The 24,608-nt window shown below is 44.0% G+C and overlaps 1 protein-coding gene across 1 annotated transcript in view; it reads left to right on the forward strand.

Moving 5' to 3' along the window:
• The window catches only part of MYT1L (myelin transcription factor 1 like), a 1,346,830-nt gene that overhangs the window by 972,337 nt on the left and 349,885 nt on the right, over positions 1-24,608 (forward strand). The window contains exon 7 of the mRNA XM_078647878.1: positions 14,189-14,523. Within this exon, the coding sequence (XP_078504004.1) occupies positions 14,189-14,523 (335 nt within the window). The remainder of the gene's footprint in view (positions 1-14,188; positions 14,524-24,608) is intronic.

Below are 24,608 nucleotides of genomic sequence, written 5' to 3' on the forward strand. Positions count from 1 at the left end.
TGTACAGTGGTTCCTTATAGTTTGTTAGGAACTCGTAAATGGCAATGTAATATCTCATACTCATTTCAGGCGTCAACTCTTCCTTATTCATACTCCGATAGGTCGGGCTAGTATTATATTTAGGTGCCCATAGTTTTAATTAGTACTCTCTCAGTGCGTGGTTTACGGTGAAAACTCTGGGTGTGGTCGGTCCGTGGTGGCTTTCATACCTCATACATACCATACTCACTATCGCATATCATACGTGTGGTTATAAATATATATAAGCATGCTCGTTTTATTTTCAGCATAAGTCTAACACTCGTCGTTGCGAAGTGCGTGGTGGAAGGCTATCAATGTGTCCCATGCGGAGCGCTAATGCATACCTTGTCAATGATGAAGAACTACTTCATCGGGGATGAGGGCTTGTCGAGCGAGGATTACTAGGAAGGTATTGGAAAAAAGTAGTTACAAGACGCGAGGCATACTTGCGGTTTGGTTCCCGTGTTGCTGGCGGGATGCGCTACGCGTTACCTGTATTCCTTCTTACTCAGACTCAGCCGCATGTGCTGGCGCTGCCTCTCAGTCACCCGGAACTACCCGGAGGTGCGGTTCCGGGTGGGATTTAACCCAAGGGCAGTGGAAATGGAAGAGTTACTTTCCGCTTAACCTGATTCTGATCAGATTTCGGGAACTATTTTCTAACTATACCAAATGGTAAATAAATAGTTCTGATCAGATATTCGACGCAAATAATTTTCAATTTTTAAGTGGGACGCTCAGAGATGGTCGGATATTGACCTAATTCCGCCACAAAGGTTCTTGGTGGATTCAGGACCTCTATGATGGTCAAAGATATGCTGTTCATAATATAATTTTCCAATCGAAAAATGGGGGCCTTGTTGAGGCACTGCTAATGCTTATTCAGAAGTGAGGGCATATTCGGACAGTTCCTTTACTGGGCATAGAGAGGCCAGTATTTTAACAGGCAATCAGATGTTTATTTATACAACCTGAGTCAGTGGCCCGCTGAGTTTGATGGGGCCAAAGATGTTTTCACTGTAGGTACTGTAGTGATGAGACTATGGTTTATCTGCTAAGTGATAGCCACGGGACAGAATCGTTAAGGCCCTGGGTATCCGTTTTAAGCCTATGGACCCAGCGCTGCTCCTTCTCAAATAATATTCTGGTAGCATTCCTATCTACTGTGTCCAAGCTTTCTAGGATCACCCAGTGTAGGTCATTGGCAGTGTGTTGTTTCTCTTTATAATGGGCCGACATCTTTGTCGTTGTTCTTTTGCAGTTCACGTTACTTCTGTGCTCACAGAGTCTCTGTTTGGCTTTGCGGCATGTCATCCCGATATATCGCATATCGCAAGGGCATGTGATCATGTATATGATGTGGCTGGTATTGCAATTTGTGTGTTTTTTTAGTTTCCACAGAAAGTTAGGAAGAAGTTGTAGTTCTTTTGTCGGTTCTGTGGTTGCACACATGACACAGGTCCCACACGGATAATGTCCAGTGATTGGGGGATTGCTCCAGAGCCCCGGTTGTTGTTTTTTCTTTTTTGGAGGTGGTCGTGTGTGGACCAGGAGATCTTTTATATTGCTGCTCCTCTTGTTTGCAAATCTGGGTTTAGACCAGGTTAAAGTGTTGGATGTTATTATCTTCCAATTTCGATTGATAATCTTTTTCACCTGGTTAGTAATAGGACTGTATGTAGTGACACATGTGGTCCTATCATCAGTCTGTTTTGGGTGACTTTCGAGGAGAGATTCTCTGGATTGATTCCTTGCTCTTTTGGCACAGGAGTTGATGATTCTACTTGGGTAGTCTCTAACTGTTAGTTTGGCACAGAGATCATCTGCTTGTACTTTGTAGTCTTTTATTGAACTGCAATTTCTCCTCAGTCGTAAAAATTGGCTGTATGGGAGATTTTCTCTCAAGGGGCGGGGGTGGAAGCTCTTGAAGGAAAGTAGGCTGTTTTTAGCAGTGGGTTTGAAATAGGTTCTAGTCTTGAGGGTATTCTCTTCAGCAAATATGGTTATGTCTAAGAAGTCAAGACTATGGGCATCAGATGTGTAGGTGAAGTTGAGGCATTCATCTTGGGTGTTCAGCCATCTGTGAAAGTTCAGAAGGGATTCGCTGTCTCCTTCCCAAATTAGCAGAATGTCGTCAATATACCTTTTCCAAAAGAGTATATGACGAATGTAAGGGTTATGTGCATTGTGGACGTAAGTCTGTTCGAAAGTGCTTACGTAGAGCCCCGCCACGCTGGGGGCAAAAACACTCCCCATCGATGTCCCATGTTGCTGGCGATAGAGGGTGTCCTTATATTGAAAAAAGTTTTCCATCAGGGCCATTCTGCAGCACTCCAGTACAAAATGTCTTGGAGTTCGATGGTGCCAATCGCTGTTGAACAGGATTGTTTCTAGAGTCTCCAAGGTCTTCTGTTGTGGTAAGCTGGTATAGAGACTCTCAACGTCTAAACCTACTAGAAGCATATTGGTCGTAGAGTACTCGAAATTCTCTAATTTGTTAATGAGGTCTCGTGTGTCTTTCAGGTAGGTAGGTGTGCTTTGGACCAGTGGTCTTAGATATTGGTCTGCAAATTGAGACAATGGTTCCAAAATGGACTTGATCCCTGAAACAATTGGTCTTCCCGGGGGGGGCACTCTGTTTTTGTGTGTCTTAGGGAGAGAGTAGAAATATGGTATAACTGGTTCTGTTGTTCTCAGATAGTCCGCTTCTTTTTTAGATATCCAGTTATTGCATTCTGCTTCTTCAACCATTAAGGCTATTGTCCTCTGGAGACGTGGTGTTGGGTCAGTCGTGATGATTTGGTAGAATTTTTGGTCTGCCAATAAGGTCAGGCATTGATCATCATACCCTTCGGCTGATAGTAGGACTATGCCACCGCCTTTGTCCGCTGGCTTAATGACTATATCATGGTTGTTCTTTAATTCATTTAAAGCGATATTTTCAGCTTTGGTTAGGTTCTGGAAAGGTTTTGAGGTTAGTCGATTGAGGTCTTCAACTTCTTTCAAGATGGCTTGCTCGAAGGTACTGATCTCAATGGGTACCTGTGAGTTGAGTGGGCAGAACGTGGACTTGTTTCTTAGAGATGTATCTCCTTCTTGAGGTTGCTGTTCTCCTTTGAAAAACGCCTTCAATTTAAGGGTGCGACAAAAATTGGCAAGTTCGCACTTGGTTCTGAAAATGTCCGTTTTGGGTGTTGGCACATAACCCAGTCCTTTATTCAGTACATTGGTTTGATTCTCAGTCAACAATAGCCCTGAAAGGTTGACTATTAAACTGTCGGGCCTTGGTTCGTGTTGGCTTTGGTGACGCTTCTCGTTTGAACCTGTCGTGTCTGATCGGACCAGGTTATGCCTTTCTGTCTGGACCTTCGATTGTTCTGGCCATTCCCTAAAAAAGGACGGCTTTGTTGGTAATTTTGGGCACCTTGTGGGGGCATTTGGTGGTTCATAGGTATCGGAAAGTATGGGTTTGGCCACCCTTGAAACTGGGGGTTGAATGGGTGGAATGGCATGCCCTGTCCACTGTTGTGGTAGAACGGGGGGCGCCACTGGTTGCCACGACCTCTTTGTGGTCCCCTTTTGTTTCTGAAGTTGCCCCGCCCTCGTGGTGTAGTATCATCCCCACTCTGGTTTGAGCTGTTATCTGATGACACACTGTTTGTGTCTGAGTTGTCATTTGCCTTGTAATCTTTGCTACTGTAGGGGTGAATACGTTCAAGGGAGAACCTCTTTAATTCTTTTGCAAGTTTCTGCAGTTTTGTCTGGGTTAGATATTGTTGAGTGTCTTTCATTTCTTTGTTTATTTCGTCAAGGCGAGTTTTGTAGATGGTGATGTTTATTGTGTTGTTCATCTTTGTCTCCAGAATTTCGATTTTGATTGCGAGTTCATCCGTGAGTCTTGTTGCGGTTTTAATTATAAGCACTAGGTAGTCTCTGGTACACTTCCAAGAGATGGAGGACCAGTCTTTTCTGAACGCAAGGTCTTTCAGAAATATGCGTGGTGCATTTGTCACCCAAAGGCCTTTGGGTGCTGCATTGACACGGAGATACTCGGTCATGATTATGCCATGTACTGCTGTTCGTACCTGTTCTTTTTTGACCTCTGTTAATTCGTCCCATTCTGCTGTCGAAGATAGAGTTTGGTTGAGGTCACCTTCCATGAGTAGAGGCGGTCTTGCCAAGATTTCATCAATGTCCTCAGTCGTATAACTGAGACCAAAGCTTCCTGCCATTATTGCGAGTTTTTTTGTGGCAGTATGGTGTCACAGGTTTTTAATGCCTGTGAGATTTTTCTCCCACAGCTGTGCGCTGCTTAATCTGTATCATCAAGAGGGTGGGGAGGTAGAGAGAAGATCCTTTCAGTCTCCGTAGTTAACTGTTCTAATCACAAATGGGAAAGGATCACTTGTCCTGCTTAAACCATTAGGTTTCACAAGTCGAGGAAGTGGTATCTCCCAAATATAACTCTCATACACGTGTCATTTTGATGGTTCTTTCTCAGCGGTATATAGTGGGTACCCGCTATTTTACACGTGCGTGCGTAATCATCGAGTTATTTTTAGTATTGTGCACCCTCCACCAGGAGGTTTTGCCTTTGGTTTAAGGCAGTAGTGATCGTGAATAGTTGGGGAGGGGTTGTGGTGATGAAAAAGACTTAAAAAGTACCGGACAGCCAGACTTGGACAATTTTAATAGGTCTGGATTCGGACTTGGTTAAAAAATTAATGGTGCACTTTTAGAATTGATAAGGGATTCAAGTGCATTTCATGTCTAAAAAGAGGTCAACATGTTTCAGCCTTTGGTAGTCAGGAGATCTTAGGCTTTCGTCAGGACCAATGGGGGTGAATAAATAGTGAAAAAAGCAAATTTAGTGAGAAAGAAAAGGTAAATTGACCTGATCCTTCGGGTTTCAAGGTTTCATTGTACCTGAATGGAGAAAGAACACACACAAACACACACAACAACAAGTAGGGAGATGGGGTGCGGGAAAAAAACACACATATTATGTACAGTGGTTCCTTATAGTTTGTTAGGAACTCGTAAATGGCAATGTAATATCTCATACTCATTTCAGGCGTCAACTCTTCCTTATTCATACTCCGATAGGTCGGGCTAGTATTATATTTAGGTGCCCATAGTTTTAATTAGTACTCTCTCAGTGCGTGGTTTACGGTGAAAACTCTGGGTGTGGTCGGTCCGTGGTGGCTTTCATACCTCATACATACCATACTCACTATCGCATATCATACGTGTGGTTATAAATATATATAAGCATGCTCGTTTTATTTTCAGCATAAGTCTAACACTCGTCGTTGCGAAGTGCGTGGTGGAAGGCTATCAATGTGTCCCATGCGGAGCGCTAATGCATACCTTGTCAATGATGAAGAACTACTTCATCGGGGATGAGGGCTTGTCGAGCGAGGATTACTAGGAAGGTATTGGAAAAAAGTAGTTACAAGACGCGAGGCATACTTGCGGTTTGGTTCCCGTGTTGCTGGCGGGATGCGCTACGCGTTACCTGTATTCCTTCTTACTCAGACTCAGCCGCATGTGCTGGCGCTGCCTCTCAGTCACCCGGAACTACCCGGAGGTGCGGTTCCGGGTGGGATTTAACCCAAGGGCAGTGGAAATGGAAGAGTTACTTTCCGCTTAACCTGATTCTGATCAGATTTCGGGAACTATTTTCTAACTATACCAAATTGTAAATAAATAGTTCTGATCAGATATTCGACGCAAATAATTTTCAATTTTTAAGTGGGACGCTCAGAGATGGTCGGATATTGACCTAATTCCGCCACAAAGGTTCTTGGTGGATTCAGGACCTCTATGATGGTCAAAGATATGCTGTTCATAATATAATTTTCCAATCGAAAAATGGGGGCCTTGTTGAGGCACTGCTAATGCTTATTCAGAAGTGAGGGCATATTCGGACAGTTCCTTTACTGGGCATAGAGAGGCCAGTATTTTAACAGGCAATCAGATGTTTATTTATACAACCTGAGTCAGTGGCCCGCTGAGTTTGATGGGGCCAAAGATGTTTTCACTGTAGGTACTGTAGTGATGAGACTATGGTTTATCTGCTAAGTGATAGCCACGGGACAGAATCGTTAAGGCCCTGGGTATCCGTTTTAAGCCTATGGACCCAGCGCTGCTCCTTCTCAAATAATATTCTGGTAGCATTCCTATCTACTGTGTCCAAGCTTTCTAGGATCACCCAGTGTAGGTCATTGGCAGTGTGTTGTTTCTCTTTATAATGGGCCGACATCTTTGTCGTTGTTCTTTTGCAGTTCACGTTACTTCTGTGCTCACAGAGTCTCTGTTTGGCTTTGCGGCATGTCATCCCGATATATCGCATATCGCAAGGGCATGTGATCATGTATATGATGTGGCTGGTATTGCAATTTGTGTGTTTTTTTAGTTTCCACAGAAAGTTAGGAAGAAGTTGTAGTTCTTTTGTCGGTTCTGTGGTTGCACACATGACACAGGTCCCACACGGATAATGTCCAGTGATTGGGGGATTGCTCCAGAGCCCCGGTTGTTGTTTTTTCTTTTTTGGAGGTGGTCGTGTGTGGACCAGGAGATCTTTTATATTGCTGCTCCTCTTGTTTGCAAATCTGGGTTTAGACCAGGTTAAAGTGTTGGATGTTATTATCTTCCAATTTCGATTGATAATCTTTTTCACCTGGTTAGTAATAGGACTGTATGTAGTGACACATGTGGTCCTATCATCAGTCTGTTTTGGGTGACTTTCGAGGAGAGATTCTCTGGATTGATTCCTTGCTCTTTTGGCACAGGAGTTGATGATTCTACTTGGGTAGTCTCTAACTGTTAGTTTGGCACAGAGATCATCTGCTTGTACTTTGTAGTCTTTTATTGAACTGCAATTTCTCCTCAGTCGTAAAAATTGGCTGTATGGGAGATTTTCTCTCAAGGGGCGGGGGTGGAAGCTCTTGAAGGAAAGTAGGCTGTTTTTAGCAGTGGGTTTGAAATAGGTTCTAGTCTTGAGGGTATTCTCTTCAGCAAATATGGTTATGTCTAAGAAGTCAAGACTATGGGCATCAGATGTGTAGGTGACTGACTCAGACTCCATAACTCTCAATCGTGCCCTGTTATGAACACCTTCCCACAATCATAGCTCACCCGGACCCCTAAATGTGACTGAGCTTGTGTACCATACAAGCATTAGAAAAAAACTCAATAGCTCACCTGTTTAGAGTTGAGACCACTTGGCTTTTGCCAATACTTAGTAAAGTAAGTACAATTACATAGGTACAATTACAAATACATTGGTTGCTTGAGATACAATGCAAAATTGCACTAAAGCAAAGAGCCTTTATAAATGCTAACAAATTGAAAGTATTTTCTTACAAAATATATGCAATGTATATACAGTAACGCATTGCTAAAACCCTTGGAAAAGCCAATAGGTCTAAATGCAAGACCTATTGGCTTTGCCAATCTTAGCAGAACATCAGACTAATGCATAGTGTCTATGTTTTTTTTTGCTCATGTAGCTTCTTCAACTGTTTCAATATATTACTTACAGAATCTTAAACATTTCTTTCCAAATGTTCATAAAATCTGTTGTTAATAAACTATTACATATTGGAAATGACAAATGTAGCCTTCTTGTTAGGAAAACATAACGTTATTTATTAGGACACTCGTGAAGATTAAGTGAAAACAAACGTGGAAAACACAAATTATGTGCAAATACTTCTACATAGTACATTCTGCCATTTAACCAAAAGAGAGTTTGACTTTTCGTCGTCATTTACTGGAATGAAACCTGGTTAAATCTTCTTAAGACCCAGTTGAAAAATGTCATCACCTTGACTTCGCTTACAGCTGTCTCAGCATTTGGTGAACATATCAGGAGGTAATTAAGTCTTCCGCTTACCCAGAGGTGAAGAATGCTTGAAGGGCTATCAACATCTCCGAGTAAGAGATACCACCGCGTTTTAGCTGGTGTTAAAGAATGTTACAGCCATGAATGGGAAGAGGAATTAAGCAAAATACATCTAATTTACTTTTCATACTCTTTAATCTTTTTAACTAACATATCCACATAAGGAGCATGCCTTTTCACATATGGGAAAACGACATTTACAGAAATTCATTAAACCTTCCTCTATCGGGTGAGCTACTTCTAGCAAACCTCATTTTTCCAAAACAAAATCAGTAACTGGCATCCCAGAACTTGGATCATATAGAATTACTTGGACCTTAACAAACCATAAACTTGTGCCCCATCTTAAAAATTATTTGTGAGGAAGGCAAATGAGTGGTGCGAGTCATCGAATATCAGAAGTGCATATTAATATGCGACCAATTCCACCAATCTTGTATTCTTCTAGTTGTAGTACTACTTTTGCTATAATAAGATGAGTTTGTTTGGCTTTCTCATTCATAAGGGAAGGAAAATGTCAGCTTACCCAAGTATCCATGGTAGTCTTTGGAACAGCATCCATCTCAATAACTGCAAGAACATACTTGAAGATTGTCTAGATATCAGAGGTGGCTTCATAATGCAGTACTGCTACACAACCAGTGTGCCCCAAGTTGAAGTATGTGTTCACATCAATGCTTCCATATGTCGCGCAGAGGGTATCTATTATTCCTGCTGGGCTGTCCTTCCTTGTGTTTTAGCTATTTGCTTAACAAGTTTACCTAGCAAAGTTGGAAAAGTTGCTTTTAAAATATTAATCGGAACCACTGAGATGGATGAAGTTCCGGAGACTGCAGTGGACACTCCCGAAAGCTGGAGGCTTCGTCCCATTCAATATTGTGCATGAGAAGTTAACAACTTTTATCTGAAGAGCCATGTTTAGTATTCAGGAATAAAAACCCCCAAGGTGTAGTGTATTGCTGCAGAGAAAATGAAAAGTGCACTACATTTGTGGCCACAAAGCCCTTTTCAGTCTTAACCTGATAGTCGCCCCTGTCACTGTAAGGAGAACGGTTTCATAGTACCAGAAAAAGAAGATCAAATAATGTGAAGTCATCCAGAGCATCCAAAAACCTTGAAAAAGCACACAAGAGGAATCTTTCATCGGAAGTGCTTTCTGCTTTTCAACTTCACCAAAGCATCTCATCCAACTTATCTAACCCCATAACATTTTTATACACCCCAGTAGTTGTAGCACGAAGTAGACAGGCTTCCCTTAGAGAACATTTTTAAAGCATTTAGAAGTAGCAAAACAGTTAACAACTCAAAAACACAAAAGAAATCCCACTCCACTTTAGAAAATAAGAGTAAAGTTTAATAAACAAAACAACATAAACATGCTAAAAGTCCAATAAGAGGAACTGGAGATATGATTTGGTAAAGATTAAGGTGAAAATAGTGCAAAGATTGCAAACGCCATTGGTCCATAGTCACTGTAGACCAAGACCTAGGCACAATTTGAGGCATGGGCAATGGAGCGCGAGGGATATAACAAGTAGATTGGCCCCGTTAGGGCCTTAGGGGCCAGATGTATCAAGATAACCTTTTGTGATTCTCAAATAGCGTTTTTTAAGGAATCGCATTTTGAGAATTACAAAATGGTATGTATGTAAAAATTTGCTATGTTTTAGCGATTTCTTAAAATTCCTTAATTGCAATTAGCAAATTGCTAATCGCAATTAAGGAATAATTTCCCATTCATTTCTATGGGCCAGGAGGCCCATAGGAATGAATGTGAAATTATTCTCAATTTGCGATTCGCAATTTGCTAATCGCAAATTGAGAATAGTTTCAAGGGTGGAAGGGTGTCTTAAGGACACCCTGCTGCACCCCCCTGAAATTGACATGTGTGCACATATGGCGAGCGTCATATGCCACCTTTACAAATTGCAAAAAGTGCATTTGTAAAAGAATTAGCAAATTACCACCAACTACAAGTTGGTGGTAATTAGCGATTTCTTAGAGTGAAATCGCAAAACTATCTTCTTTCTTACATACCATTTAAGGAATCGCTTTTTGCGATTCCTTAAATGGTAGCGCAAAATTAAGGAATCTCAAATTTTGTGATTCCTTAATTTTGCGATGAGATTTTTTTAATACATCGCATTTCCCGTTTTTTTTGTCGCAAACGCTGCTACTTTGCGATTCACAGCGTTTGCGACCAAAAAAATGCTTGATACATCTGTCCCTTAAAGTCGTGACGTTCAAAAAACTTTCTAAGCCTCAATCAGAAAAGGGACTTTGTTGCTTTTCTGAAGAAAATCTCTTCCCCCATCAGGACAAACCTGTAATTCTTGCAGTGAATCTGCTGGTCGTATACTTTCTGGGGTCAATCCCTCTGTAGCTCTGAAGCTTGGGAGAAAAAGTTTTGAAGACGTTTCAAAACGTCTTTTTTTTATAAACACATTTTTATTGTTTTCTTGCAGTTACAACAGGACACATTGAAAACTGACACAAGCCCTTGGTAGAGGCTAACACCATTATAAGTATAGTAATAACAGCGGGCAACATCTAATACAAAAGAAATGACATTAGTCTCACAACAACTTCCTCACAATGAGTCCGTACCTGACACCTGAAACCTCTTACTCCATATTTTACTGTGTTTAGCAGACATCCTCATGCCCCATACACCAATTTCTCTTACTGGGCACACTAGCCCACTATGTGCCTCAATTGTGACTTTGTCAGGAACTTGGAATCTTTCCAGTGAGCTCCAAAGCTACTCTTGGCCACCAGGAGTGCTGTCTCCAGTAATACCCGGTTTGCACGGGTCCCCCCTCAAGTAACCCCACTAGGATCAATAGCAGGGAATGTTCTATCTCAAGGTTTAAGTTATGTTATACCTGTGTCGTGTTTTGTGTGTCAGTAAAGTTTAGTAAATACATTTTTATTACATGTGCGCAAAACTATGGACTTGAAAATGCTTGTTTTAATATGCTACTTCAATTGTGCTAGCATATTTACATGCTTCTAAAGCAGTAGGGGATCTGAGGATCACAATATCACTAGTAATGTCACATGAAGAAATAACGTCACTGTGGTTATTGACTGTTCTCTGATCTGATAGCAAACATTTTGCACCAACATCCCCTTATTCATGTCAGATTGTGTTTATATTCAAGCACATTTTTTTGATCCAGCACACAAATTTCTTTTTCGAAAACAATAGTAACCGTATCTTATAAATCACAGTGGTGAAACATTCAAAAGCAGAATCAATGATGGTATTTTTGAAGTTCGATCTTTATTTAGTCTTCATAACGCACTGTAGCCAACGCGTTTCGTCCTACACGAACTTCTTCAGGGCTACAAATAATACATATATGTATAATCAATTATTATATATACAATATATACAATATTATACAATATAAACACAATTTATTTCTATACACACTATTTAAAAAATTGGTTCTTGTGTACATATTGTTCATTGAAAAGTAATATCATTTAAGTAAACATTTTAGTCAGGAAATGATCCTCTATTAACTCATTTAACTGATTCTGCTACCTTATTCAATTGAGAAGCAACAATTTGTTGGTGAATCTTGCAAGGAAATGCACAATTTGGGCCTTTAAAAGCAATTAGCTATATTAACTTTGGGTGGGCCCATACATTTTCGCTTCAGGATTAGATATTGATATATGAAAGTTAGCTTACCAAATAAAGAAAGCTCTTCTTATAATGTTATAATCCAAAGGATATTAAGTATCTAGCAAGGGAGACATTTCCTTAATAAAGATCAGAATCGGTAAGATCGGTGAAGTTTTTAAACCTATTCCGTTCCTTAGTCCTAAACACATACCTTCAAGGGAAATTCCCTTTCTGTTTCACGGATTTTTATTCACATGGAATGAAGATCACTATTTTTCAGTCTCGAGTCACTCGGGTAAGGTGGCCCAGTAATTGTTCAAGTTCTGGATAAAAACAGAAAAATGGCGCATGTTGTACTCTAACCGTATATGATAGTAATGTTATAATGCGAATTGAAAGTTGGGACACTGTTCTGTCCTTGGAGATTTAGGGGATAAAGAATCTCCGATCCGTGGCACCAATAAGATTAAATAAGGCAGCACTAAGGATAGGTGCAATTGTGCTTAGACCCCTTTTCCCCAGTTTCTTTGCATCAGATTGTGTTTATATATATATATATATGTAAATCAGTTTTTAACTTCATGGATCGCAGATGCTCTGGTCATGTTTGTGTAGTATACGAAGTGTGAACATTTATTGTCCCCTGTGGCATCATCATAATGGGAAATAGAGTACATGTATATACGCATTGTGTAAAGCAGCCATTGAAAAGAAAAAAATAGTTCTAAAATCAGTAGCAGTTAGTGCTGCAATATTCAAGAACTTGAGTGCACCAATTGCGCCAATGCTAAGCAATTGTCTACCAGGATCGGACAATTCCATTGGTCAGATGGGTTCAATGTCTTTTTAATATTGGTCGGATACAGTTAAAGCCAGTGCAAGCATTGCTTGGTACCCAGCACAATATTATACAGTCTATTTTACCTAATTTGGTGCCTCTGTGATCAAACATTTGTGCCAGCTTCCAGAACCTGGCTTCTGCAGACGCCCTTCAGGTGAATCACCTTTGTTTTGTTTGCAGCCGGGCCAACATGTGATAGCTAGTGAGAAGGTGAGGCAAAGCCAATCCATAGACCTGAGGTGCTTTATAGTAGGTCAGGGTTAAAAATAAGTTCTCAGCGGCTGAACTAAATGTACACAATGCAAAATAATAAAGTGGATTAAAGAAGCAATTGCGTAACATGTCGGGCGGAACAGAAAGACAGCATTGTTAAGGACACAAGATAGTCCCTTCTGTGTCACCCGTGATTCTTGAGTGAAAGCGAAGCACGCATGTCTCCATTTGTCTTCCCTTTTACACACGCACACATATGCTGAAAGGTAAATAATGTACAGCAGATGGGATTCGGCATATATTGAAGTGTTTCTTATGGCCATTTCCTCCTCTGTATGCCCAGTGCTTAATTAGCTCAGGTGGTCACTGTTATTAGTCACCTGCTCTCACTTTTGGGTACTGGCACTTATATTTTCATCATACAAAGCAAGAAAGAGAGAAAGGCAAAATGGAGAAAAACAGGAAAACCTTGTTAAATGGAGAAAGTCTAGGTAAAATAGAGCCCGCAAGAGTGAGATCAGGAGATAGGGTGGTGGAGGAAAGGAGCTTGAGCCTTGGTATTCGGCATAAGGTTGTTTTGAGTTACAACTTTTTAATGACATGTTTAGGGAGGCTCTATGTTTTCACATTGTGTGCCTGTAAGTTGTAAGGTGAAATCCGGAGACCCTCTCTCAGTCTTCCTATAACCTAAAAAGATGTCATTAAAATGTGTTTTATTTTAATAGGATGACTGTGTGTGTCACAAATATTTGCAGTCCCTCAGCACACACCACATGGTGTGTAGAGGGCGTAGGTGGCGTTTGTTCATCATTGTAACTTCACAAAAGTTACTTAAATGCTAAATTGATTACTAGATTAGCACTCGGAGTCCATTTCTGGCTTTTTAGGAAAACTCACAGAATTATTGGTGTGATCCTGGGACTCTGAGGATGCTGCAGATTCCCAAGAGTACTCACTCACATTCACACCAACTTATGCACATAGAATTGCAATGGTAAAGGGCATTTACATGGGGAAACTTTGCTTTGATTCTTCATGAGAAAAGCATCCGTTTTCAATGAGAAAAGCCTTCTCTAATATAAAAATAAACATCTGACCTGAACTGAAGCATGTTTGACGTTGGAAATGGAAATTACATGAAAGTGAGAATGGTTCAAAAAGGATGGAAGACAGAACCACTTTGCTAAAAGCTGCTAGCAATCCATTCAGGCAGAACATCAATACTATCCATATTATCGAATGCATCAATGTACAGCTTGGTTTGAACTGTGTTCGTCATTCTTTTCTTCTCTACATAGTTGCATCAAATGATCCAGTCTTCTTCTCTTAACAACAATGGGACTTTTGTATCTTTCCCTTTGGTTCAGACATTGAAAGGGTGCTGGCTATAGTTGTAAATCATCTATCCAATGCTCAGCATACAAATTTGCTTCTGAAACCGTAATCTTGTTGTCTAGCCTGCAACAGTGATATGCATCATTATGAATTATTACTAAACACTATAAAATGTGCAAACAGGTGTCATGCATGCTGCCACTAAGTCTTTATGAATTCCTCTTTTTAACAGTGTTTACGGCTGCCCGCTGGCTAAAAAGAGGAAAACGCAAGATAAGCAGCCTCAAGAACCCACCCCGAAAAGGAAACCGTTTGTAGCGAAGACGGACAAATTGTCTGCTGATGAATGCTACGAAACTGATGGGACCGAGGAAATGGACGAAAAGGAGGAGGAGGAAGACTACTCGGATGACAACGAGGACCAGGAGGAGGAGGATGAGGAAGAGGTAGACCGTGAGGAAGACGAAGAGGTTGACGATGAAGATGATGAAGATGAAGCAGAAGAAGTGGAGGAGGAGGATGAGGATGAGGAGGAAGACGAAGACGATGACGAGGATGATGACCAAGGTAATTATCACCCTATTAGGGAAAAATGTGAGATGCTTAATTTGTGCTTAACTAGTTTGAATAGGCTACTAAGGTTCAGACAGGTAAGATTTAAAGGCAATTTCAGGAAAATATTTTATTACACTGAAGTATCATCTCTTTGTTATCTTATAAGTCTAGTGTGCATATTTATAGATATACAGTTGTAGTTAAAGACACAAGTTAGATTATGAATGATCCATATTAATATTCACATTAAACATACTTTGCAAACACAGATTTGTGGCAACTCCTCATAAGAGTAGGCAGTGGGCAAGATCTCTTGGTGAGATGTGCAGATGGGTCTCAACAACCAGATAGGAATATATCTCATTACATCGCGATGCATTACATTGAGTGCTTTTACAACACGGTTGTTACAAGGACCACGTTGTTAGTACGGGATGCATTTACATCGCAAGTCATTACAACAACTTGTACTAGGGGGGGGCGCGCTGGACTTAGGAATAGTATTAATTACTATTCCTACTCCAGTTTGCGCAACAGTAGGGAAGGTGTTGGAATTAATTTCCAATACCTCAGTGCCCCCAGTGCAAGTCGTTGTAATGACTTGCAATGTAAATGCATCACATACTAACAACGCAGTCGTAATAGAAGCCCCATGTGATAGCAACGTTGTAAACGCTGTTTCCCACCAGATAGCCATCAGCCTAATTCTTTCTCTAGTTGTTGGCAAAGGGAAATGATGCATCAGTTCAATGTGTTTTATAGTGCTCCCATGCATAGCTTTGAATCCTACATTCTCCTCTAATCGAGAGCAAGTACTGCAAACGTCAATAAAAGCACTACTAGCAACACAACAACCCCCACCACAAGAATAAAAGCTGCATTCAACACCACAGCCAACGCAAAATCACCTCCACAAACAACACACTTAGCACCACCTTTAAAGGGCCATCAACAACACAGGTATTAAAAGCACCAGCACCACAACCACCACCACTTATTCTACAAACAGTACTATTTACAGCCCAAATCCCAGTAGCACCACACCTGGTACCACAACAAAAACACCTTCGTAAGTACTATGACAAATACTACCACCAAAACCAACACTGCCACTATAAGCACCAGTACAAGCTTTGCCGCAATCATACTAACACGTGTTATATAGCATATTAATAATACCACATCCGATTCATTGACCTAACCACTACATTCCAAGGTAAGTGTAGATGAACACACACAGAGGTAAGAATAGTAATAATATACTTATCAGGATGATCTAGTGGCAGGCAATATTGTGGAAACAATATTACTGTGGGTTGATATTATCGATCTGGACATAGTGTCATATAGCAAACACAAGGAGATGATGGACGGGGCACTGAAACTTTTCAGACACTCACCCCAGTCACAGATTTGGGTTGAATCCATCATCGTTCTTTAGATTACATCGCCACACCAGTTTAGGCCCAGCCATACGTAAATGAGTCTTGACCCAGTTCCTCCTGGGAACAGTCCAGCCCGAAATACCAAGCCAGGTCTTTCCTGGACCGGAAACAAGCCTCTTAGAACCGGTTTCGGGGTAACACCCCTCATCAGCTAGGCTAGCTTGAATTCAGTGCCAAAGTGAGCAAGGGACAGATCACTTATGGTTCCCTTTAGCACCCTGGTACCTAACATCCTTATTGCAAAGACTTCAGGCGCTCAGAAACCACATAGGAAGTGGGCCAGGTTCTCAGTAGCACGTTTTAATCAGGCCCTCCAGCAGAGCAGACCTCCTGGAGGCAATGACATTGACTCAGCCTGCAGCGCTCTAGATAAACGGATTACGGAGGCATTAGACAATCAATCAATCAATCATAACATTTGTATAGCGCACTATTCACCCGGGAGGGTCTCAAGGCGCTTGGGGGAAGGGGGTTGCTACTGCTCGAACAGCTAGGTCTTGAGTTGTCTCCTGAAGGCGAGATGGTCCTGGGTCAGCCGAAGGTGGATGGGGAAGGAGTTCCATGTCTTGGCAGCCAGGTAGGAGAAGGATCTTCCTCCGGCGGTGGCTCTTCGGATGCGTGGTACGGCGGCGAGGGCGAGGCTGGTGGACCGTAGCTGGCGGGTGGGCGTGTAGAAGGTCAGGCGGTCGTTGAGGTACTTGGGGCCCAGGTCGTGGAGAGACTTGTGTGCGTGGGTGAGGAGCCGGAACGTGATCCTCTTGTTGACGGGGAGCCAGTGCAGGTATTTCAGGTGGCCGGAGATGTGGCTGGGTCGGGGGATGTCCAGGATGAGTCGGGCGGGGCGTTCTGGATATGTTGGAGTTTTTTCTGTAGCTTGGCTGTGGTTCCGGCGTAGAGGGTGTTTCCGTAGTCTAGTCGGCTGGTGACGAGTGCTTGGGTGACCGTCTTCCTGGTTTCGGTCGGGATCCATCGGAAGATCTTTCAGAGCATACGCAGGGTGTTGAAGCATGATGAGGAGACGGCGTTGACTTGTCTGGTCATCGAGAGGGAAGAGTCCAGGATGAAGCCCAGGTTGCGTGCATGGTCGGTTGGCTTGGGTGCGGTGCCCAGGGCGGGGGGCCACCAGGAGTCGTCCCAGGCGGAGGGCGATGGTCCCAGGATGAGGACTTCCGTCTTGTCTGAGTTCAGTTTCAGGCGGCTGTTCTTCATCCACTCGGCGACGTCTTTCATCCCTTCGTGTAGGCAGGTTCTGGCGGTGTCGGGGTCTCTGGTGAGGGAGAGGATCAGCTGGGTGTCGTCGGCGTAGGAGAGGATGTTGAGGTTGTGTTGGCGTGCGATGGCTGCAAGAGGTCTCATGTAGACGTTGAAGAGGGTGGGGCTGAGTGAGGATCCTTGCGGAACGCCGCAGATGACTTCGGTAGCCTCGGATCGAAACGGGGGGAGGCGGACTCTCTGTGTTCTTCTGGCGAGGAACGAGGTGATCCACTCCAGTGCCTTCTATTGGATGCCGATGTTGCTGACGCGTTGAACTAGGGTGCGATGGCAGACAGTGTCGAACGCTGCGGAGAGGTCCAGGAGGATGAGGGCAGCAGTTTCCCCGTTGTCGAGCAGGGCTCAGATGTCGTCGGTGGCTGCGATGAGGGCGGTCTCGGTGCTGTGGTTGGCTCTGAAGCCAGACTGCGAGGGGTCGAGGGATCCGTTCGTCTCGAGGAAGGCGGCCAGCTGTCTGTTGACGATCTTCTCGATGACTTTAGCAGGAAAAGGGAGGAGCGAGATGGGGCGGAAGTTTTTTGAGGTCGGTGGGGTCCGCTGTTGGTTTCTTCAGTAGGGCGCTGAGCTCGGCGTGATTCCAGCTCTCCGGGAAGGTGGCGGTGTTGAAGGAGGTGTTGATGATGTTCCGGAGTTGGGGTGCGATGGTGGAGTCGGCCTTGTTGAAGACGTGGTGTGGGTAGGGGTCGGTCGGTGATCCGGAGTGGATGGTGTTCATCGTGCGGGCTGTGTCCTCGGTGGTCACCGTGGTCCAGGTGCGGAGGGTGGTGGGGGCGGGGGGGGCATTGGTTCGATGGTGGGGTGCGTGGATGGTGCGCTGAAGCTGTTGTGGATGTCGGCGATCTTGCGGTGGAAGAACGAGGCGAGGGAGTCGCAGAGGTCTTGTGACGGAGTGATGTCGTTGTTGCTGGTGCTGGGGTTGGAGAACTCCTTGATGATGCTGAAGAGTTCCTTGCTGTCGTGAGCATTGTTGTCCAATCGTTCCTTCAGGGATTTCTTCTTGGTGGTGCGGATAAGCTGGTGGTGCTTGCGGGTGGCGAGTTTGAGGGCGGTCATGTTGTCGGTGGTCTGGTCGAGGAGCCAGGCTTTCTCGAGGGTGCGGCAGGTATTCTTGGAGTCCTTGAGTTTGTCGGTGAACCAGGATGCCTTCTTGCTTCTGGGTCTGCTGGGAGGGTTCTTCAGTGGTGCGAGGTCGTCGGCGCAGGCGGTCAGCCACTGCGTGAGGTTGCGGGCTGCTTCGTTGGGGTCCGTTGCGCTGGCGGGTGGGTTCTGGCTGAGGGAGGTGGTGAGCTGGTCGGTGGTGATCTTACTCCAGCTTCTGTGGGGAACCTGGAGCGGGTGGTGGTGGGTCGTGGTTCTTCTGAAGCTGAAGTGGACGCAGCTGTGGTTGGTCCAGTGGAGTCCGGTGGAGTGGCTGAAGGTGATGTGCTTGCTGGATGAGAAGACGGGGTCAAGCGCGTGGCCGGCGTAGTGGGTGGGGGTGTTGACCAGTTGCTTGAGTCCGAGGTTGGCGAGGTTGTCCAGTAGGGCGGCGGTGTTGCGGTCCTTGTTGTTCTCCAGGTGGAAGTTGAGGTCTCCAAGGAGGATGTAGTCAACGGAGGGGAGGGCGTGCGGGCTGATGAAGTCTGTGATGTCTTCGCTGAATTGTGTGCGCGGTCCCGGGGGTCTGTAGACGAGGGTGCCTCTGAGGGTCGTCTTTGGGTCGGTGTGAATCTGGAAGTGGAGATGCTCGGCTGCAGCGAAGGTGTTGTTGGAGTCGGTCGTGATGCGGATGGTGTTCCTGTGGACGATGGCGATGGTTGACGCGGTCCCTCCTGATGATCTTGTACCCGTCCGGGATGGCGATGGCGATGAGGAGACGTTCATCCAGGTTTCCGTGAGGAAGGCGACGTCTGGTGATGTTGCGTCGAGGAGGTTCCAGAGTTCCACGGCGTGTCTGTGGACGGAGCGGGTGTTGAGCAGGATGCACTTGAGGTGGTTGCTGCTGGTGCTTGGCTTGGCGGGTGCGGTGCAGGTTCGGAGGCAGGTGAATTTGCAGGCTTTGCAGGTGAAGGGTCCGTGGATGCGTCTCGGGGTGGCTCAGCAGCAGGCGGGGTTCCGGCCGGCATTGAGTGCGTTGAGGGTGGCGGCGTCGTAGGTCGGTCGGGTCGTCTTGCATTGGTGGGGGCCAGGGGTCCTGGTGCTGGTCGCGGCCCAGGCGCAGACGGGCGCAGACGGGCTTGCCTTTGGCGCGCCTTCGGCGCACAATCGGCGCGCCCGCTGCGCGTGACCGCTGCGCGTGACCGCTGCGCGTGACCGCTGCGCGTGCGCGCGGACGCCATTTATGGCGAAGTGGGAGGGAGGGAGGAGCAGCTGGGAGGCGGGAGCGGGGAGGGCACAGAAGGCAAAGGGGGCGTGGCCGCTAGCACGGCGGCGGGGAGCGGGGCGGGCAAATACAATACAATAACGGCACTGGGGTACAGAATGCAAATGGAAAAACAATAAGGGGATGAAAAGGTTAACAGCAGAAAAGGGAAAAACTGTGATTATACGTCACAAATGGTGAAATGAACAAAGAAAGTGATGAAATACGGCACAACAAGGGGAAAGAGAAATACAGCACACGCAGTCGAGGCAGGCTCTGCGAGCAGCAGTGGGGGTGAGGAGCACACGCAGCAGCTGGTGGCCGTGCGGCGCGGGGGTGTCCTGGGACAGGTCCTGGGACAGAAGTACCCATGGTCCTTGAGTGCGCCGGGGAGACAATTAAAACGACCCCTTGGTTTAATGAAGAACTCAGGAAAGCTAAGTTCTCCTGGAAGTGCTTAGAAAGATCATGGAGGAAAGACTTCTCAGATTACAAGAAGACTGAATACAAAACCAGCCTTAAACACTATCACTCCCTTATAAGAAAAACCTGGGCCGCCTACTACAGTGATAGGATCGAGATAGCTGAGAATTCTTCTAAGGAACTCTTCACTATTTTCAAAGAGATCTCGTCATTAGCAAGGACTACAGCTTCTAACAATAGCTCTGTGAACTCTTGCAACTTGGTAGCAGACTTCTTTGCGGAGAAGGTAGCAAGGATTTAATCTACCTTCCCAGATGAAACACGTAATGGGTGCTCTGATAGAGAAGGTACTTCTAACATAGCGAAGCCAGACTGCCTTTGTGGTTTTGTTCTCCCCTCCTGTGACAGCCTCAAGGACATAGCCTCAAGCATCAAAAATCCGGCTCACCTAGGGACCCCACTACTCCTAAAGTGTTAAGAGAGGGCCTAGAGGTCCTAGCACCCTACATCAGCCACCTCCTTGGTCTCTCTTTCACTTCGGGAATGGTCCCAAAAAGGTGGAAAGAAGTCATTGTCCTCCCCATAAAAAAAGAAAACGAATATAAGCATGAGTCAATTGGAGAACCTACATCCAATTTTACTTTTGCCATATTTTGCCAAAATAGCAGAAAAAGTGGTCAACAATACTCAACTGATGGCCCATATTAATAAACACAACCTACTTCACCCTACACAATCGGGCTTTCGAGCGACCTAATCTACTGAATCAGCACTGCTCCTATCTACAGAAACCATCTGCAAACATGTAGAGGAGGGCCAGACGGTTGCTCTGGTCCACCTAGACCTTAGTACCGCATTTGACACGGTAGCCCACCCATTACTTATACAGCGCCTCAGGAAAGGAGGACTTGCGGAATGATCACTAGACTGGCTGAGGTCCTTTTTACAGGATTGTAGCTTTCAGTTGTCTCAGCAACCTTACTATTCAAAAAGCATAGCACTGGCCCAAGGTCCCTCAGGGCTCCAACCTTAGCCCCACTCTCTTTAATCTCTATACTGCCCCATTGGCAGAGATTATTGGGAAGTATGGCATCAGTGTTGTGTCATATGTGGATGACACGCAACTGGTGGAGTCATTAGCACAATCCCATGATGAGGCAGCCATCAATTTCTCTGCCTGCCTACAGGAACTGGTGTCTTGGATGTCGAACAACTGTTTAAAACTTAATGGCAATAAGATAGAAGTTCTAGTGGTAGGCAGAGTCCCCTCGATTTGGTCCTCATCATGGTGGCCTCAGACTCTGGGCCCTACTCCATCCCCCATCGAACAGGTTAAGAACCTAGGCATGTGGCTGGACACCAAGCTCTCCTTTGAGAGCCACACCAGACTGGTGGCGGGGAAGTGTTTTGGGATAATGAGAGGACTTCGGAAGACCCTAGATGTACTTTCCATGGCATCTAGAAAAACCACGGTCCATGCTCTGGTTACCTCCCACTTGGACTGCAATAACGCCCTTTATCTGGGGGCAAGTAGCAAGTGTATGAAAAGACTTTAATGCATTCAGAACGCGGCAGCCTGCCTCATTCAGATGCTGCCCAGGAGAGCTTCCTCTAACAAGGCCCTGACATCCCTTCAATGGCTTCCGGTGAAGGAGTGAATACTCTTCAAAGCCCTTTGTGTTAGTCACCGCATCCTACAGAGAAAAAGGGTCAACCTATCTACATACCCCCTACACTCCGACACGCCTTCTGAGATCATGTGGGACAGAGAAGGTCACTACTCAGACCATCAAAAGAGAAAGAATGGGTGGTCGATCCTTCCATTACTTGGCGGCCAAGCATTGGAATAACCTTCTCCTTGGTCTCTGCATGGAAGCATCGGAGACACTCTTTCGGAAAAAATTCAAAACTTGGCTCTTTTGTCCTCAGGTTTTCTCCTCTAGCTGAATCCCAGTACTGCGACTGTCGAGTTTTTGTTGCCGCAGCCCAGGGACACAATAGTGAGTGTAGCCATTCGCTTTATAAATTTGTATATTATTATAAGGAGATAATTAACGGAGCACTAAAACTTTTCAGACACACCCCCAGTCACAGGTATGGATTGAATCCATCATCATTCTTTAGCTCACTTTGTCATCCCAGTTCAGACCCAGCCATGTGCAAATCAGTCTTGACCCTGTTCCTCATGGCAGGTTATGCCCAGACGTGGGTCCCTTGCTCACTTTGCTACTGGATTCAAGCTAGCCTGATTAAAAGATCAACACATTTAAATCACTGTAGAATGATGTGGCACTGGTACTGTGATGATAATACTAATATTTCACAGGGACCTTTGAACTATGGGTTTTAGGCTCTTCCATTATGAGCAAAAAAATAAGTAATACATGATATACATAATTTTCTGCATTTGAATTTTTTATATTTTGATCCAGCACCAGTTGCTCTTTGAGAGTCAGGTGAACTATTGTTACTTCTGCTGCAGTGTCCCATTACTTTATTTATTTATTTTATTTATTTTAGCGATTTGTATAGCGCCTGGTGACCCAAGGGCATCCCCGCGCTGTAAGGAGATTGTTTATCCTATAAGGAGAGGGAGGGAGGAGGAACTGCCTAAGTCCAATTCCGTAGAAATGTCCATAGCTTGCGAGACATGTTTTTTTTACGAAACTGGCTTTTTTCTTAAAATTAGTCTTTTAATCTGACCCCTTTTCTTCTTTCTTTCTCGTTTTATCACAGTCCCTCAAACTATATCCACCTCTGCTAGACTATTGTTTTTTCTTAGCCTTTGGTACAGCTTTCTCATTACCAGAACACTCTGTCTCGCCTTTTATTTTGAGTTGTGGTTTTGTGGCTCAAGAACCTAAAGGGTCATTGCCAACAGAGGTGTAAAAGTTCCAAAATAATTTTTGGATGCACCCTGAACAGGAACAGCTGCCACCCACTATTGCACTGCCAGAACGGTGGCTCCTCCTCTAATGTTGCTCGGAGGTGTCAATGAAACTGTTTCAATATTATCTATTAATTTCATTTCTAAATCAAGAGCCTAATGTGTGCTTATTTTGTTTCTTTTTTAACACCTCAGGTAATACTGCAAATGAGAGTGAGGCATATGTACTAGCTGAGTTACAATTTCGCATTATTGATATGAACTATATGGACATGCTAATAGATCTGTTCCAATATATAAGGAAAGCAAAATTAATGAAACTGTATACAATGTCAAGTGGTCAATGGAGGACATTAACCAATAGGTCATGCATAGAGGATTCATCGTAGTTTACTCTAGAAGATATTAATTCTATTCTTTTGATGCACAAATTGGAGTACAATATTGAAGGACATTTATATGACGATGTTGGCCAGACTAACAAAATTTGGTTTCGTAGCAGATAGATCTCTTAACAGTGGTTTCAAACCCAAGTTGAAGTTTAATCCCAATGTTCCACATGACAGCATAAAGGCATTCAATACAGTTATGGTACAAGAACTTTTAAAATTATGAAAACAACATGGATACAATATAAAAGAAAACATGACTAAGGAACAAGGAATGGCACGGCATAGTTTAATCAATGACTCCACTATTGTTCTAAAACCTCCCGACAAGGGAGGGAACATAGTTCTCATGGACGTTGATGAGTATAGAACGGAAGCCCTGAGACAAGTAAGGAAGGCAACCTGCTATGAGGAACTTGGTTGAGAAACGTACAAATTGTCCATCGCAAAATATAATGTGTTATTAAAGGGCTGGTGGTACTCAGGAATACTGGATGAGGATGAATACCTGTTCCTCCAAAATTATAATCCCCATATACCATGCCTATATCTACTTCTGAAAATACACGAGCATCCTACTAAACCACCAGGCAGACTTATTGTGTCTTCTAAAGGTGGTCTCTTGGAGAACACCTCTATTTTTCTTGATCACTTTCTGGCACCTTTTGTAGTTAATTTAAGATTCTATTGCCATGATAGCACTGACTTTTAAAGAAGAATACATGATGTGAAATGGGGAGAGAACTATCTAGTGATCGCCTTGGATGTTTGTTCACGATACACGTACATTGATCAAAAGAAAGGAATGGAAGCATGCATGTATTTGTTCTGTGGAAGACCAATATCACAATTGGATCATACTAATATGCTACAATGCATGATGATGTACTGTCTAGAACAAAAAAATTCTGTTTGAGAAGATCTTACATTGACAGAAGTCAGGGACAGCTATGAGCACCTGCTTCGCCCCCAGCCTGGCTAATTTGTTCCTAGGCTAGTGGGAGGAGCAGGAGGTACGTGTGGAGAAGAATGAGAGATATACTGAACATATATTAATTTGGATCAGATATATCGATGATCTTTTTTTATATGGGATAGGCCGGAAAAATTTGCTTTGGAATTTATTAAGGTCTTAGGACACAATGATCTGAATTAGAGTTTCACTCACGAAATCAGTAATGCCTACTGTGAATTCCTGGATGTTGCCATTTGTGTTGAGGATAACAAGCTAAGCACAAAACTATTTAGAAAGGAAATGGCAGGTTAACAACACTTTGCATGCCCATAGTCATCATTCAATCCCATTGATTAACAGCATCCCTTATGGTGAATTTCAATGG

This window comes from Lissotriton helveticus, chromosome 6 (genome assembly GCF_964261635.1).
Source record: "Lissotriton helveticus chromosome 6, aLisHel1.1, whole genome shotgun sequence".
Classification (NCBI taxonomy): domain Eukaryota; kingdom Metazoa; phylum Chordata; class Amphibia; order Caudata; family Salamandridae; genus Lissotriton; species Lissotriton helveticus.